We start from the raw sequence: 16,294 nt of genomic DNA, 5'->3' as shown, positions 1-16,294 counted from the left end.
TGCAGTTCACACCTGGCAAGTGTAGACCAAATACCTTGCCAGGTACAATTCTACCTGCTGGCAAGGAGCTGGGGAGCTGGAATCAGCCTCTATAAAATAGAAACATTTAAAGCTTTGGTGTTTATTCCAGCACCAGCTGGCTCCATCCTTGGTTCTGACCACCAGTTCTCCTGCTGAATGGTTTCCAGGGATTCTCTGCAACACAGGAAAACCATCACCTGTGCACCTCCATCAACAGACCCAGCTCTACGCTGCTCCCCCAGGAAGATGTATCCGATTCTGACTCCAGAAAGGGACAAGGATGAGACGGAAATATACGTGGAACAACAATGCCTCTTGCCAGATGCAGCAGTTACTCTGAGGAAAATGCACATTTGCAATCCCAGCGAAGCTGCCCAGAAACCAGGCAAGGAAAATGATGTAACGAGGCTCTCCAGTTGTCCAAAAGTGAATCACAGCCTCTACGACAGCTCCCCCCCCCCCTTTTTGCTGACTAATACCTGACATGAAGGGCCCCTGGGAGGAACAGCACAGGAGAGCCCTTTAAGTGGTGCCTGGCTCCCTATCAAAACCACACAGAGGCTGTCTGGGACCTCCATCATGGGGAATTCCCCTTCTCCATGCCTAAAAGTAAGCTCAGCTGGGCCAGCCTTCCTGCATTTGGGGATCGCAGGCACAGAGCTCCTGCTCTGAAGGGCTCTCCCTCCCCCCAGCCCCTCCAGGACCCAGCGTGGTGAGTAGCATGATGATTTTTTCGGTGTGAGATTTCCCGTGATGGAGCGAGGGGAAGGCAGGCAGTTTTTGGGGTGCTGCAAAAGCAAGCCACCCCTTTTGTTCCTAGAAAAAATAAGCAGGGTTTTGTTATTTCATGCAGGTTGAGGCATTAACTTATAGACAAGGTGTTTTCTGGTTCAGTGGGACTGCATTTAGCTTTGAAGATAGGTCTTCTGAGGGTTTACAGAACAGCACTGGGCCTCTCATTGGGGTAAAACAAGACTTTCAGGGAACAAAAGGAAGATGCTAAGTATGTGTGGGGTCCTGGTCTCTCATCCCCAACAAGCACAAAGAGCACATCAGAGTCCCATCAGGGCTGAGCTCTCCTAACCCAGCCAGGCTGCCGTTCTGCTGCCAGTGAAGGGCAGTGAGGGAAAAGAATTTCTGGGGTTCTGATTTTTACAACGCAAAACATCAAATTCCCAAGAAATGGTGGAGCTGTGTGAATACAGCTGAGTAAGAAGCCAGGACTGGGGCAGCTGGAAACAGCTCAATCTCCAGTGAAGGACCTTGATGAAGCCAGCACTAGGTCACCCAAGGAGGAGTACAGGCAAAGAGCAACACAGCTTCTTACATCTTATTTCTTCACTCCTGGTTTATTGCTTTTATTTACACATACATTCAATAAGAACCCACCACCTTCTCCTTGTGGCAAAACCAACGGAAGAAAGAAAATCAGGCAGCTGTTGAGCGAGTCCTGAAGAGCAGAGCGAACCCAGATGTTCCCTGTGCTTGGTGCTCCTCTGGCTGATTTCGGTGCTTCACCACGGCACAACTGCAGCAGCAGCACACAGCAAACGGATCCCTGGAATACACGCTCTGCTTAGAGGGTGGAATTCCCTCATTTAACATTAACTTGGAGGCCCGGTGGGGAATTCTCTGTGCCCAAAGGAACGTCAGCCTCGGCCAGCCGGCAGCACCACGCTCCTCCTTCCCGGGGCCGAGGCCGCCAGAGCGCTTCAGCACAGCCTCCCCTCAGCCACGGAGGGGGTACGCGAGGAGCCCCCCCGGCCCCGCCATTTTGTGTCTGCACGAGCTGGGGGAGCCGCTGCAGGGCTCGGCCTCGCCGCTCCCCTACCAGCGCAACCTCCCGCAGGAAGAAGGGCGCAGGCCGGCTGACGCCGCCCTTCAAAGTCCCACTAAGCCGGGCGGGACCCCCATGCAACCCCAGGGACCCCATAGAACACAGAGACGGCGGCTCCGCCATGACGGGCACCATCCCCATCAGCTCCCCGCCCTCTCCTTTATAGCCCCTGCCGCGCGCCCATTGGCTGCGCCGCCTGTCCGTCAGGCTGGGAATTTCCCGGGGGCGGAACCAGCCCCGGTGCCGGTGGCGGAGCGGAGGGACCCGGACCGAGACCCCCGACCCCGATCCCGACCCCGATCGCCATCCGGGCGGCGGCCCCGCCGTGAGGCGCACGGCAGGTGAGCTCGGAGCGCTGCGGGGCCCTGCCGCCCTCGCGGACAGGAACCCTGCCTGGGGCACCGGGGTCTTACGGGCGCCGGGGTCGCGCCGCCCCAGCGAAGGGGCCCGGCCCGGAGGGAACTGCCGGCATCGGGGCTGCGCCTTGCCCGTATCTGGCCGGTTCTCGGGCCGCTCGGGTGTCGGGGTGAGATCCCGGAGGGGGCTGGGGCCGCGCCGTCCCCCGGGGGTTTGTCCCGGAGCCGCCCGTGTCGCGGGCTGTCGCGGTAATCGTGCCGTGCCTCAGTTTCCCCTCTCCCGGGCAGGGCGGGGGCTGCCGTCGCCCCCCGCGGGGGACAGGCGGGGTGTCCGTGTTGCCGGCGGTGCCCGGGGGGAGAGGCGGAGGCTCGGCGGGTGCGGGTGGGGGTCCCCCGGCCCCCCGGGCGGTGCTGGTGCCCCGGGGCGGCCCCGCAGCGCTGCCGTGCCCGGCCCCGCTCCTCCCTCGCCCCGCCTTGCACAACCCCGGCGTTTCCCCGGGCCCGCGCATCTGCCTCCCGACTGTCCCTGGTTTGCGATCCCCCCCGGGCAAGGCCGCTTCGTGGGTCCCCTCCCGGGGTGCTGCGATGACCATGGCCTCAAGGACCCTCCTGTCCGTGCGGTTTCCCTTTCCCTGTGACTTCTTCCCTCTGGTCCAACCGTGTGTGTCTGCAGCGGATGCTGATCCAGAGGTTCGAACAGCTGGAGTAGGGATGGCAGCATCCTCCTCTGTTGGGAGGGAGGCACAGCTTATCTCCCCCTTTGCACTCCCTCAGTTCTATGCTAAGACCCTAATGGAGGGCAGAGAGAAAAAAAAAACAAAACAGAAAAGATGCTGCCTGTCACTGCTGCTTTTGGGTGAGAGTAGCTCCAGATGGGACTCATGGGGATCTGCATCCTCTCAGAGATTTGGCTATCCTGTTCCTGCGTCCCTGGCACACAGGTTGCCCCCTGTATCAAGAAGTCAAACGCAGCCTTTTCCCGTCACTTGGGTGGGTTATTCCCGCCAGCTGGGGGAATGGGAGCTGTTCTGCTGCCACAGGCTCTTTTGGAGTACACATTTCATGGAGAGCACTGTCAGCTGAAGCATTCCAGAGACTGGACTTTGGGCACTGGGGTGAATTCTGGAGACAGGAAGTCTCCAAGCAGGCATGTCCTTGAGAGCTGTTTCTGTGGTGAGGTGAAGTAAGCAAGAAGAAAACAGGAGAGGCTTTTTGCTGCCTTTGGCATCGTTCCTGGTTCTGCAAGAAATCCCACGACGCCCTTTCAGCCCGACCTACGCCAGGCAGACCTATTTAGCACAGGGCCGTGGGTTGTTGCTTGCCAGCAGCTGGTACAAAACTCTCGTGGGTGGAGGAAACTGAACCATCTACTCTTGTGGCATTGCAGATTTTGTTTTAAAGCAGCAGTTCTTGCACTTTGGGTGGCACTTCCCTGGTGTAGCTTTGTGGTGTCACTGTCTGCTATCACCTGTCGGCTTGGTTGTTGCCGGCTGAAGCACACCTAGCTGGACAGGAGTAGTTTGGAAGCAAGGAAAAGGCTACAAGGAAAGGGGGGTGGCTGTGCCTTGTTCTGCTTTGGAGTGCTGTGACAAGCAGCCATGATGCTGCTGTGCTCTGCAGGGAGAAGTGGAGCAGGCAGGATGAGCCAGATGTCTTTGCAGCAGAAGACAGGGTCTTGCATAAATCCCCCCCGTGCTGCAAGGAGAGCACCACCACAATGCCTGGCTGCGTGTCCTGCCTGCATTGAAGCTTGAGCCCATCCCGAGGAGATCTGCAGCTGTGTGTGGTCAGCTGTGTTTGTAAACCTGGCAGACCCAGGGAAATGCTTTATTTTCTTTGTGAGCAGCCTCATCAGAAGCAGGTTGTTTCATGAAGCCTCTTTGGAAGGTGGGTTTTTGAGGCAAGAGTGGGATTTCTGGCTGGGGGACATCTTTAATACCTGCTGTGTTTTGGGTAGGGCTCTTGCCTTTCCCGCCCTGTCTTTGTGGCTAAACTGGCTGGAAAGGAACACACTGGAAGTGGAGGTTCAGACCTTTCCCTTTGAGACCTGAGCCTTGCAATGCCTGCTTTCCTCCTCTTTTATTTCTCCCAGCCTAGTGGACTGCAGTGCCCAAAAAGTCTCATTATTGCTGTCTCCTAAAGCAAACTCTAATTTTGCTTTCCTGCAAATGAGACCAGTCCAGCAGTTCAGGAATGGTTTTCCCTTGTCTGGGAAGCTGCTGGAGCCCTGTGTAGAAGAAACCAGTCTGGGGGCTACAGTCTTTTCCAGTAAAATGATGAAACAAAGAAACAAAAAAAAAAAAATCATTCCATGGTGTCTGAGGGGCTTTTGCTTTCCCTCTGAGGAGGCACGCTGGGGACCCAGCAGCCCCAGTCATGGGAACATTATGCTGGCAGCCTGCGGGGATTTGCTTTCACCTCCTGTGATCCTGGTGCGGAGGAGGCTTCCTGTGAATATTCTGCACTGGAGTAAGGAAAAACCCCTTCTCCTTAGGGGGTTCCCATCACAGGATGGGAATTGAAGAGCTGCCAAGCCTGCAGCTCTGGGAGGCTGCTCCTCACCCTGGGGTCACTGCCCAAAGCAAACGCCCAGCAGTGCCAGCCCCCTCCTGCACAGGCTTCACATCCTAAGCCTTGGTATCTTCAGTGTTCAGTAATTTTAAAGTAGCAATCACATCTTTCTGCCACTTCTGCATGGTTGGTGCAGTGATGGCTGTGGCAGTGGTGCGTGTTGTTCTGGGTGACAGCAGTGACAGCTCTAGCTCACTCCCAAGCCACAGCACAGCTATTTAAACACCACTCTGCTTTTATCTTTGCCCATGAGTTTCCTCTGCCCACTCACACTCTCATTCTCTACTTTTGCTGAGTTGCCATAAAAATTTGCTACCCGAAGGTCTTGGTGTCCCGCATGGAACCAGCAACGCCCACAGGTGCCCGTCTGGCAGTCTCTGACAATGGCTGGGCATGGGGCCAATGAGCTGCAGCTGGGCAGCCACGGTCTAAGCCTGGCCCTCAGGCCCCAGGGCTGTGAAATATTGTCAGATCACCTTAGGAACTGTTGACTGGCAAAGAGGGAAGTGTCTTCTGGTGGTTTGGTGGTTTCTGCTGGAGTTTGTGGTAGTTGTGTTTTCTTTGTGTATCTAACCACCGCTAGGTGCTGGTGTATGGTCTCCTCTCTCCTCCACTCTTGTTTTTATTGAAATGAGATTTTTCACTGTAAATCTCACCTGTCAGAACTCATAAAGGAAAAAAAAAAAAAAACAAAACACAACAAGCCAAGACTGGGATCGGTGACTTGGTTTCTGGTCCCCAGGGTGACCTCTCTGTTTCAGCAGTGCCTTGCAGAAATGGAACTGTGCCTCCACTCCAGGAAAACCCGCCCTGTCCTCAGTGATGGCTTGGAATGCTGTGGAAACCCCTCCCTCTTGCTGGCTATTGTTTGCTGTGAATTTGTGGCTGGTCTGTGCTTTGGTCAGCTGGAGATAGTCCAGTTCCTCTCCGCAGCTGTTGTTTGAAAGCAGCTCCTGCGGTCCCTTTGCTGGTAGGGTACAGACCTTGAGTAGAAAAGTTCTTGATAGAATCTTGTGAACAAGGAATATCAGAGGCTTGCAGTGGCTCCATCCAGCTGGGAGAATATGGGGTCACTGTGAGTGAGCTCTGCTGTTTGGCAGGGTGCTCAGTGCAGCTGGACTCTGAGGGATTCCTGCAGGGGTCACAGGGGACAGGTACCTCCCATGTGCTGTGGGACAAGGCAGAAAACCTCCAGGTTTGGGGTCTGGCATTAAGAGAATGAGGACTGGTATTTCAGGCTGCTTCTAAGCCACATGGGGAGATGGTACTGCAGGAAGGGGCAGCTCTTTCCTCTTCTTCCTCCTCTTCCTACCTTCCCTGACACACACCTGGGCTCACCCCGGTGCAGGATGGTCAGTTCAGGGTGGGTTTGGTACCCAGCTCCTCCCAGAGCCCCAGGTCTGGAGCAGCATGTGGTGACTGGACAGCAGTGAGAAGCAGGCTTGGGTCCCCAGCCAGCCTGTGACACCATCCCCATCCTCTGCCAGGCTAGCCAGGCAGGTGGAGTGGGCACAGGTGATGGCATTTCCCAGCCATGATGGTCCCACTGGGCTATGTGCTGGGCCCATCCAACCTGGCCTTGATCACTTCTAGGGATGGGGCATCCACAGCTGCTCTGGAAAGCCTGTTCTGGTGCCTCACCCCCTCACAGTAAAGAATCTCTCCCTAATACCTAATCCAAATCTGCCCTCTGTTTAAGGCTGTGACAGTGCTGCCGTCGCTGGGAGCCACAGCTCAGAAATGGCCCTGGCTCTTCCACAGCTTCCTGTCAGCTGCTCTGGGCGCCAGGAATAGCCTCTCCTCAGCTCACCCCACTCCACCACAGCTGGGCAGCTCCCAGTAGCACTTCCAGCTGCTTGGGATGGGGTCACTGGCTCCCCATAAAGGGGCCAAAGACAGTGGAGAGCTTGGCAGCACCCACAGAGCAGGAGGATGATTAGGGGCTCCAATGCATCTCCCAGAAGCAGAGTGCTGCTGAGGCCAGGCCTAATTCCCTGTCTCTGAGGCAGGCTTTAATTGCTGTTCCAGTTGTGGGTGCTGCCAGGTGACAGTTGTCATCTGGAAAGTCCCTGCCGCTCCCTGGCAGGCAGGTCATCCAAACTGGAGATCAGCCTGGATCACTCAGAGCATGAGCATTAGTCTGAGGTTGAGACAGTTTCGGGTACAGACTACCCCCTTCCCCTTTCTAAATGCCTCCTCTCAGCCCTCTCCTGTTCACCAGCTGTCTTGGCTGGGACAAGAGCCCTTTGGGGTGCTCCTGTTGTGCCCCCAGGCAGCATCCCAGCTTCAGCTGGCACCAGGACCTTCTCAGCTGCTGCTCTGCTCCATGTCCTGACAAGCTGGCATCAGGAGGGATAGTTCTGATAAGCTGTGCTGTGATTCACAGCTGCTGCTTTATCCCCCTAGGAGATGGGTGAGACCTGGAGCCAGGATCCTGCCCAGCTGTCCCCAGGCCATACTTCAGTAAGGGGGAGGCCTTAGGCCACCCACAAGTGCAAGGGATTGGAAAAGCAGTTAGCATCCTGCTTGTGGGTGTTTTGTCTCCTTGGGCTTTTCTCCCAGCCCAGCACATGCCCGGATGTTTCCTGTGCCCAAGTCAGAAAGCCATGTTGCTGGCAGCCAGTTTTTCTGGCTGAGCAGGAGGACAGAGTAGGTCACTGCCTGGCTCCTGGGGCTCATTCCCCTATACTGTCCAAACCTCCCCCCAGCTGCTGGTTAAGGCTTTTGGAGTTGCAGACACTGCCTGTCCCCAGACAACCCCTGAGAAGCCTTCATGCACCCCAGAAATACCATGTGTTGAGCAGGATGCCCTGGTGACAGTGCCCAGCTTTGCTCTGGTGTGGGTGAATGCTCCTGAGCTGCATCTCCACCTCTCCTGGCATGCAGCAACCAGGGGTTGCAACCTTCTCTGTGACTCCAGTGCCCTGCATGGGTGAGAGCCAGCCCCGAGTGGGGCTGCTGGTGATGCCTCCTCGTGTGACAGTTCTCATGGCCGTGAGTCACCCCACACGTTCTCCCCAAGCAGGGCTGGAGGGGGAAGTGCCTTCACAAGACCTGGGTCACTTGTGGCTGGCTGGCGAGCAGAGAGGCACCAGCACAGCACCTTAGACCCCCTTATGGTTGGGACCAGGGGACCGTGGCACCATCTGGAGCTAGAGAAAGGTGACACCCTGCTCCATTGCCTTGCAGGGATGCCTGGCTGGGAGGCAGGTGACTGAACAGCAGGCATGGAAGGGAGAGGACCCTATCATATCTATGACCCCGGTGGGGGCTCAGAGGAGAATGGATCCACGGCCTTGGAGCGGCTGGTGGAGGAGAACGCCCGCCTGAAGGAGAAGATGCAAGGGATCAAGTCTATCGGTAACTGCTGCGTGCCAGGGGAATGAGATTTGCCTTTGGGGCACCCCAGCCTGTGCCCACAAAGCCAGGGGTTCCTTGAGGAAGGGTGCTTATAGAAGCTGGGGGTCTTGGCACTGGGGCAGCAGCAAAGCTCTCCCTGTCCTGAGGGGTTGAGCAGGGCGTTTGAGCTTTTTCACATGGCAGTGCAGAGGGAGCAAAAATTTTGCTGAACTTCTGGGGTGTTTCCTGGTGTTATAAATGGCTGGAAAGAAAAGACAAGTGCTGAAGCAAGGACATCTCCTTGGAGTTCATGGGTGCTGGGACCAGTTCTGCTTTTGATGAAAATCCCCACCTCCTGCAAACCCTGTTGGGCTGGGGCTTTTCCCAGGTGTTTCTCAAGGAACCTGATGTTGAGTGCTCCCTGCGGCAGCAGGAACATGCCAGTGTTGAAATGTTCCAGCTGAGTTGTGCCACCCTCTTTCTTCTCCTTGTCAGCCGTCCCCTGCTCCCACCCCCAGTTTTGCTTTCTGTCTTGTGAGCCAGCTTCCTCCTTTGAGTCCTGCTTCTGCAGCCGAATTTCCACCTGCCTTGTGATTCCCGTTGTGTCACCGTGCCCTTACCTGGGACAGGGACTCACTGGTGTGACAGCAGGCCCCCCCCCCATCAGGGGAGGATTGCATTGTTCATGGCAGACCCCAAAGTGGGGAGGTTGGACCGGTAAGTCCACCACCCAGGCTTAAATTTGTCTCTTCTTGGAAGCAGAGGACAGCCACAGTGCTGCCTTCTGCCTCCTGTAACCAGTCCTCTGTGTGTCAGCATGAGGATCTCTGAAACCAGTGAGCCGCTGATCCAGCTTTGCCATTGGATTTATCCCAGAATAGTTGTGTCCAGATGAAGAAGGACTATTCTGGGTACTGCTCCAGCCAGATAGGGTTTTTGGTGCTGGTGGATGGGGCTACTGCAGGACAGGCCCTGGGGGAAGGAGGCTGAGCATCCTTCTGTTGCCCACAACAGGAGAGCTTCTGGAGGAGTCCCAGGTCGAGGCATCCAAGCTGCGGCAGAAAGCAGAGGATCTTGTGAAGGACAATAAAATGCTGATTGGATCATCTTCCTTGGAGGACTTGGTGGAGACTGGAGGTAGGAGATGTGAGGCTCATGGGGGAGGAATAACCTGATGGCTCAGAATCCTGAGTTTGGGGGAAGGGAAAGGCTGTGCAAGAGACTTTAATGAAGGTCCCCTGCAGCCGTGTCGTCTCTGCAGCGTATCAAACCACTGTCATCCTCCCTTCTAAAAGGAGGTTTATGTCCCATCCCCATAGCTGGGGTAGAAATCATCCATCAGCCTGACCTTGCAGGGGTGTGCTGTCTGCATCCCTGTGCTGGGTGGAGGGAGGCCCTGCCCTCCAAAAGGCTCATGGCTGCATCCTCTCCCTTCTCCGCAGCCGTCGGCCCTGATCCCAGCTTTGCACGGGCAGCCCCGGGCAGTGCCCAGCCGGACGTGGAAGCACAGAAATCACCTCGCACTGTGAGTCTGCTGAGTGTGGAAGCTGGTGCTGGCATGGCTGGAGAGGAAGGCACTGTCCATTCAATTAAAGCAAAAGGAGGGGTCAGCTCCCCTGCTGTATTCCTGGTGGTCCCTCTATTTGTGTGATGGGCATCTTGGGCTGCCATTCCCTGGGGAGCTCTGACCTGGCTGCCTCCCCTTGCAGGGATCCTCCTCAGAGTTTGAGATTGTTGCTATCGAAGTGCAGGGGTTTCCCCAGGAGGGCAGTGAGTGGCCCTTGTGCCTGGAGGATTTGGTGTTGGCAGGTAGGGAGTTGAGCCAGTGTCAAGAGTTTCGGGTAGTGCAGGGCTTCAGCTCTGTACCCAGGCAGGCACCAGCAGGGCTGGCTGACCCATGTCAAGGAAGTCCTTGGGCAAAACACAGAGGAGGGATAAACTGGGCAAGGGTCCTCCCCCAAACACAGCTGGCCTGGCTGGGCCTGGATAAGGGGCCAGTGAAGCAGCCCCAGTCATATGGGGGCACCCATAATGTCTGCAGATGCCACATGACAGTGACAGGAAGAGCTGTGACAACTCAGGTAGCTGTCAGTGATGCTCTGATGTTCTGCTGGTGCCTACACTGGGTGGGAGGACCAGGCCTCCAAGCCCTGTTATTGCTGACCGGGGTCTGCCCTAGCCAAAGCTCTTTGTGCTCCATTTGCTGCCACCTGAATGCCCTCCTGACTGTCATTTCCCCATCCTGTCCTGCTCTGTTTTTTATTATGCTGAAATGGAGGGGAGAAAGGATGAGGAGCACAAGGGGAATAAACATCAGCTGGCACCAGTAAGAGGACATGCTCTCATTGCCCAGAGTGGCTCTTGGAGGGGTTGTGTCTTACTGGATGCTCCTGGGGTGCACCTGAGAGGTGATGGAGAACAGCTTGGCCACCAGCTGCTGGTGCCTGAGCCAAGTCCAAGTCATGTGCTCACACCTGGATTCTCCCAGCTTGGGTCCTCACTGCCTCCCTTGCCACCAGACATGGGTGGGAGGAGCTGGCTGTGCTGTGCCCCACAAACACCCTCACACAGCAGGTTTGGGGCCGTAAACTCCAGGGTCAGGATGCAGGGGCGCACTGGCCTGCCCTGTGGTGCAATCTGGGGCATTCCCACAGGCAGCAAGTGAATCAGCAGGGCTGGGAGTGGAGCAGGCATAGGTGTGCCAGCACAACCCCAGCTCCTCCCAGCAGTGCCATGTGTGCCAGCTGCTGTGCCAGTGGCACCTCCTAGGCTATGGAGGAGTTAACCAACCACACCAGAGGAACATAAACCTCCTGGGGACACTCCCCATGGGCAGAGTACACCCTGACACTGGTGGGTGTGACCTGGGCTTTCCCAGCCGCTGTTTAAATCCGGTGCATCACCCACTTGGCTGTCACCTGCCAAAGGGCTCGGGTTCCTGGTGCCTGACATGCCACAGCAGCAGGGAGCACAGAAGTAGGACAGGTGGAAGGAGAACATGGGAGTTGGGGTAAGACCACCACCCCTTCCAGCAACAGACCAGGGTGGAAGTAGAGAGGACAGTCTCGGGAGCTGGGATTTTTAGTCTTGCTGCAGATGGGAAGAGCTCAGGTGGAGGAGACCAAGGGTGGAGATGCGTCCATTGCTGTCAGTGATTTGAGAGTGTGTTCTGCTCAGACTGCCAAGGGGCACAGGGAATCCATGAGCTGCTGCCATGTCCTCCTCCACCGGGGACTCAGTGTGCCGTATCCAGCAGCTGGGAATCAGACCTTTACAAACCTGACACAGTTTTTCAGCATACTGAGAGGTGCTTCAGAGTGTCTTGGTGCTGACCCAGCTCCCCACCACAGCCCTGGATGGGATGTGAAGTTGATCTGCCCTAAGAGGAACTTTACAATGCTCCTTTAACTGCTCTGACCACGCTTGATCCCATTCCCAGGACTTGGAGCAGCCACCAAACGAGGATGCCAACCTGCTGCCCCAGCTGCAGCAGCTGGAGAACACGCTGAGTGGCTGTGCCAAGGAGGCCAGCAAGGACCAGGTCTTTGTGCGCATGGGCTACATGGCCTCTGAGCTCAAGCGTTTGGCCTCCAAGGTGCACAAGAATGAGCAGAGAACATCGTTCCTGCAGGTGAGTGAGGGCTGGCCTGGCACTTCATGGAGGTTTTTTCCCCCTGGTGTTTTTTCCCACCAAAACCCTCCTGCCCACCCTGAGGTGGACAGCCATGTCTTTAGCATGGCTTGGTGGGAGGTGTGGGGGGCCCAGGGCTGGCCGTGGTCCTCACACTGCCAGTGTTCACCCTCCAGACGTTGTGTGAGACGCTGCACAGTGAGAACAAGGAGCTGCGCACCAAGCTGGAACATGACCTGGAGCAGAGAAACCAGGCTCTGGAGAAGCTCAGGTGAGGATGGGCTCTGTGGGTAGGGACACAGCTGCCCTGGAAGCTTCTTCCTGCTAACCCATCTCTTCCTGCCCACAGGTGTGAGAACCAGGAGCTCCGGAGGATGGTAACACTGAGCAGCCAGGACAGTGGGAAGAGGGAAGCTGCCGAGCAGCAGCAGGTGAGGAGGCAGCATCTCCTTGGAGAGGGCTGGGAACGAGGCAGGGAGCCCGCTGACACATCAGCAAAGATGGCCTCATTTTAATCAAGCCCCCAGTTCATCCCAGTGTGACCAGCAGGACTTCTCAGGGTCTCAAGGGGATGGGGGAGGCAGTGGGAGGGGAACTGGCTCGAGTTTAGCCGGCCGTGGGCACAGCCTCCACAAAAGCCCTGAGGGTCCCCCCCGTGCGCGTCCAGCAGAGCGGGGCCATGGTGGAGAAGGCGCCGGGCAGAGAAGAGCTGGAGGCCAAGGAAAAGAAGGTGAAGATCCTGGAGCATCAGCGCAGGGAGGTGAGGACCAGGCTGGGAGGGAGGCACCACTAAGGAGGCGGGGAGTGGGCAGAGTGGGCACAGGGCTGGGATGGCACCGAGAGACTGGGGCAGGGCTTCAGAGCTGCAGGGAAGCACTGCTGGAGCTGGGTTTTCCATCCAGCTGGTCCCCAAAGTGCTTTCATGACAGGAGTCTGCTGGGGACCACCACAGCTGGTTCGTAGCAGGATTTGGGCTCCTGTTCAGCCATCCCTCTCTCCCTGCAGCTGCTGGAGGTGAATAAACAATGGGATCAGCATTTCCGCTCCATGAAGCAGAAGTACGAGCAGAAGGTAGGGCTGGGTGCTCAGGGCTGGGTGCTTGGGAGGAACATTCCTGCTGGGTGCTGGCTGTGGGGACTCAGAGGAAATAGTGTAGGGAGGTTTGGAGGCCGCCTGTGCCTCCTTTCCCCCAGTGTGAGTCCTTCCAGGCCAACGTCCCTACTCCCTCCTGGCAGGTCACAGACCTACACCAGGAGCTGGCTGAGGCCCGCAGGGCAGTGACTGAGCTGGAGTCGGAGCGGGAGCAAAAGCAACGGGATTTTGACCGCAAGCTGCTCCTGGCCAAGTCCCGGATAGAAACAGAGGAGGTGAGTCCCTTGGGAAGGGTGACAGGGAGCTGCCAGCCCTGTTGCCCTGCCCTGGCTGATCTCCCCCCACCCTGGGTCCTGCAGGCAGAGAAGGAGAGGCTGGCCATGGAGGTGAGGGACCTGCAGCAGAGGATGCGGTTCCTGCAGGAGCAGCTGGCTCCGGTCACCAGGCAGCGGGAATACCAGGAAAAGGAGATCCAGAGGCTGAACAAGGTGGGGGCCAGGGCATAACCCCTCACTGCAAAATGTCTTTAATGTTCTCCACTCTCTTCACCTCTCTTTCAAATCCAGAACTGACCCTGATAACCCACTCTTGCTCAGACAGAGACTTGTGTCAGGCCCACCACATCCCTCTGGTCTCCGTGGAAGGGGGGTTCAATGAGGGTCTGTTGTCCCTCTTGTCTGTGCCCAGCTATACTCACTTCCCATGCTGGGCACATGCCCAGAGTCCTCCAGGGACATCTTGGGCAATGAACTTTCTCTGACCCTGCTCCCCTCTCTTTCTCTCTAGGCACTAGAAGAGGCCCTGAACGTCCAAGCCTCTCCACCACCCATCTTTGCCATGGAGCCATCAGGGAAGCTGCCACAGCAGGAGCTCCTGACCCAGAATGAGCTACTCAAGCAGCAGGTAGGGCAGGACACAAAGCCACTGGGGACAGGCAAGGAAATACATGTCCTGAATTTCCACAGCAAAGAGCCCTGTGTGCCAGCAGCAGCTGGGCAGGTGTCAGTGCTGGGGTGGTGGGGGTTGGGGACCCAACTCAGCATCCTCCAGGCATTCATCTGGAAGGACTACAGCCATGGGCCACATGCTTGGGGCTTGCCATGGCTGGTGGAGCCAAGAATGGCAGCACAGTGATGGGGTTGCTTAGGGGAGGTGTCTGCCCTCAGCCAGGTGCACCCACATTCTTCCTTCCTGCCAGGTGAAAATTTTTGAGGAAGACTTCCAGAGGGAACGGAGTGACAGGGAGAGGATGAATGAGGAGAAGGAAGAGCTGAAGCAGCAGCTGGAAAAGCTGCAGAAGCAGTTGGTCCTCTCCAACAACCAGGTGAGCAGTGCTGGGTGCCGCTAGCAGCACTCTGGGAGCCCATGTCAACCTCATGTGTCTCAGACATGCTCGCCCCCAGTGTCACAGTCCCTGTACATACCTAAGAGTAGGGGCTGAAGGACAGGAAGGCCACAGGGGTTTTTTCTTCTGCTTGTCACTGCCAGAGAATCTCCTTTCATTAATCTCCTCTTTCTGCACCTCTCCTGGGTATCTGATGGGGGGAGACTGATGCAGACAGTCCCTCAGCAACCCTAACTCATGAAGATAGGAAGTGGCAGAGTAGGCTCTGCACTAACCCCTCTTCCTCCCAGCTGCGAGCCTCCAAAGACGATTGCCAGAGGGAGAAGGAGGAGAAGGAGAAGCTGAAGAAGCTGCTGAAACAGCACAAACAGGTAGGGATGGGAGGAAGCCCTCCTTGGGCAAAGGGGCTGGGGGCTGCAGGCAATGGGTGGTCGTGGGCTGCCCTTGGGATCTCCCCAGCATCTGTCCTGGCTCCTTACAGGCTTCTGGAGAGAGGCTGCATGCTGAGCCAGGGCCGGGGCCGCTGGGCCCAGCCTGCCCCATGTACCAGTACCAGTACAGTCCCCCCATGGCTCCCCCCATGTACCACGGCTACGAGGAGTGGCAGCAGATCCGATACCCGCCAGCCATGCCGGGCGAGCACACGCAAGGACAGAACTTCCACCATTTTCCCCCGGTGAGACTCCACCTGTGCCAGCAGGAGGGGGAACAAAGGGTGACATGTGGGTGGGTCTGGGGCTCCCTGCCCTCCAGGGCCACTGAGTCCCAGAGCAGGTAGCTGAGCACATGTGGCAGCTGGTGGCATGTGACTGCTCAGCCCCTTTCCTCCCCCTTCTTCTCTTCACATCCTGTCAGTCAGTCAGAGGACTGCCTCATGATTCACGTGGCAGGTAATTCCCTGTCTCTGTTCCATCTCCTCCCACAGCCTGAGTACCCCTGGCGCCCACCCTGTGCCATGGCTCGCAGCCAGAACGCCCAACCAGTGGCCGGGGTGAAACCGGTCCCCAAGGACTTAGGTAAGGCTCAGACTCTCCCTGGCAGGGGTGCCCATCCTTCACCCTGAGACTTGGGGCACTTGGCTAAACACATGGGGGAGGGATGGGGGCACAACTTTCCAGGCAGTGGCCATTTTCCCTTAGCCCTAACTTCTCATCAGCTGAGGGGATGCCATGGGGTTGGTCCCTGCTGCATCCCTGCCAGCATCCCCACAGCACCTAAAGTCAGGCTGAGCCCAAACAGCTCATGGAGTTAAGGCAGTTGGTGCTCAGGGATAACAACCATGCCACAGCTGGCATCCCTCCTGTGGGGCTTGTGTGAGAATGAAGAACTGTGCTTACCCTGTGCCACCCCTCTCTTGTGTCTCAGAACAGGCAGGTCCCGGATTGCCCTAACGCCAAGGACCGGCCACGCTCCGACACCAGTGGAAGAGGAGTAGGGTGTGTGTGTGTGCCCGTGTGTGTGTGTCCAGGAGCTTCCTCCGGCCGCCAATGCCTGTGCAAGGACATGTGCTGCACGTGGGGGGCTCAGCAGCGCCTTCCCCCAAGGATATCATGAAGGAGGGACTGAAGGTGCCATCGTGGTGATAGCCAGCATGGGGTCAGTCCCCTGCAGCCATCCCCTTCCCCACGAGGAGCCAGGCCTGGCCTGGCAGTGCTGTAGACCTGAGTCAGGTCTTCAGGGAAGAGGAGCCAGTGTTTCCCAGGAGCTGCCCCAGTGCAGAGCCCCTGGAGGAGTGGGTAACAGCAGGGACTCTCCCAGTGGTGGGAGACCCCACACTCACAGGCAGGTGCTGGCCGCAGCCGTGGCCCAACCTGAGGGTGGTTGGTGTCTTCATATTTATTTAAGGACTGAAGTGTGGTTGAGTCTCTCTGTTTTTTTCCTGGGTGGTCTCTGCATGGGGAGGGGGAGAGGGAGGAATACCAGGGCTGTTGGTCCCCATGTGCTCGGAGACAGACTGAGTGCGACCCTTGCTTGGGCACTCCAGGATCTGTTGCCCCAAGTGCTTGCCCCCACCCCCCTCTGTGTGCTGAGCTCAGCCCCTCACCCTCCCTTTTTCTGCCCCCCACCTCTGCCAGGGCAGGGAAGCCCCTGCTGCCCCTCTG

The 16,294-nt window shown here is 57.3% G+C and overlaps 1 protein-coding gene across 4 annotated transcripts; it reads left to right on the top strand.

Moving 5' to 3' along the window:
• Window positions 1-611: 611 nt before the first annotated feature.
• Window positions 612-16,049, top strand: TNIP1 (TNFAIP3 interacting protein 1). 4 transcript variants are annotated; one of them, XM_084216136.1, is made up of 17 exons: window positions 612-733; window positions 7,975-8,145; window positions 9,139-9,261; window positions 9,567-9,649; window positions 11,564-11,755; window positions 11,932-12,026; window positions 12,105-12,186; window positions 12,423-12,515; window positions 12,761-12,826; window positions 12,991-13,122; window positions 13,207-13,335; window positions 13,634-13,750; window positions 14,046-14,171; window positions 14,483-14,563; window positions 14,674-14,868; window positions 15,118-15,208; window positions 15,558-16,049. In XM_084216136.1, the coding sequence occupies exons 2-17, from the start codon at window positions 8,013-8,015 to the stop codon at window positions 15,581-15,583; spliced, it is 1,764 nt and encodes a 587-aa protein (XP_084072262.1). In that variant the 5' UTR covers window positions 612-733; window positions 7,975-8,012; the 3' UTR covers window positions 15,584-16,049. The 4 variants fall into 4 exon arrangements, with proteins under 4 accessions (XP_084072262.1, XP_084072263.1, XP_084072261.1 ...); XM_084216137.1 differs by lacking the exon at window positions 612-733 and adding an exon at window positions 2,063-2,199 and having other exon boundaries at window positions 12,426-12,515; XM_084216135.1 differs by lacking the exon at window positions 612-733 and adding an exon at window positions 2,063-2,199.
• Window positions 16,050-16,294: the final 245 nt, after the last annotated feature.

The sequence above is a fragment of the Fringilla coelebs genome (genome assembly GCF_963513975.1).
Source record: "Fringilla coelebs genome assembly, chromosome: 15".
NCBI lineage: Eukaryota > Metazoa > Chordata > Aves > Passeriformes > Fringillidae > Fringilla > Fringilla coelebs.
Note: the sequence above shows the minus strand (reverse complement) of the source record. Positions and strands in the feature narration are given on the sequence as shown.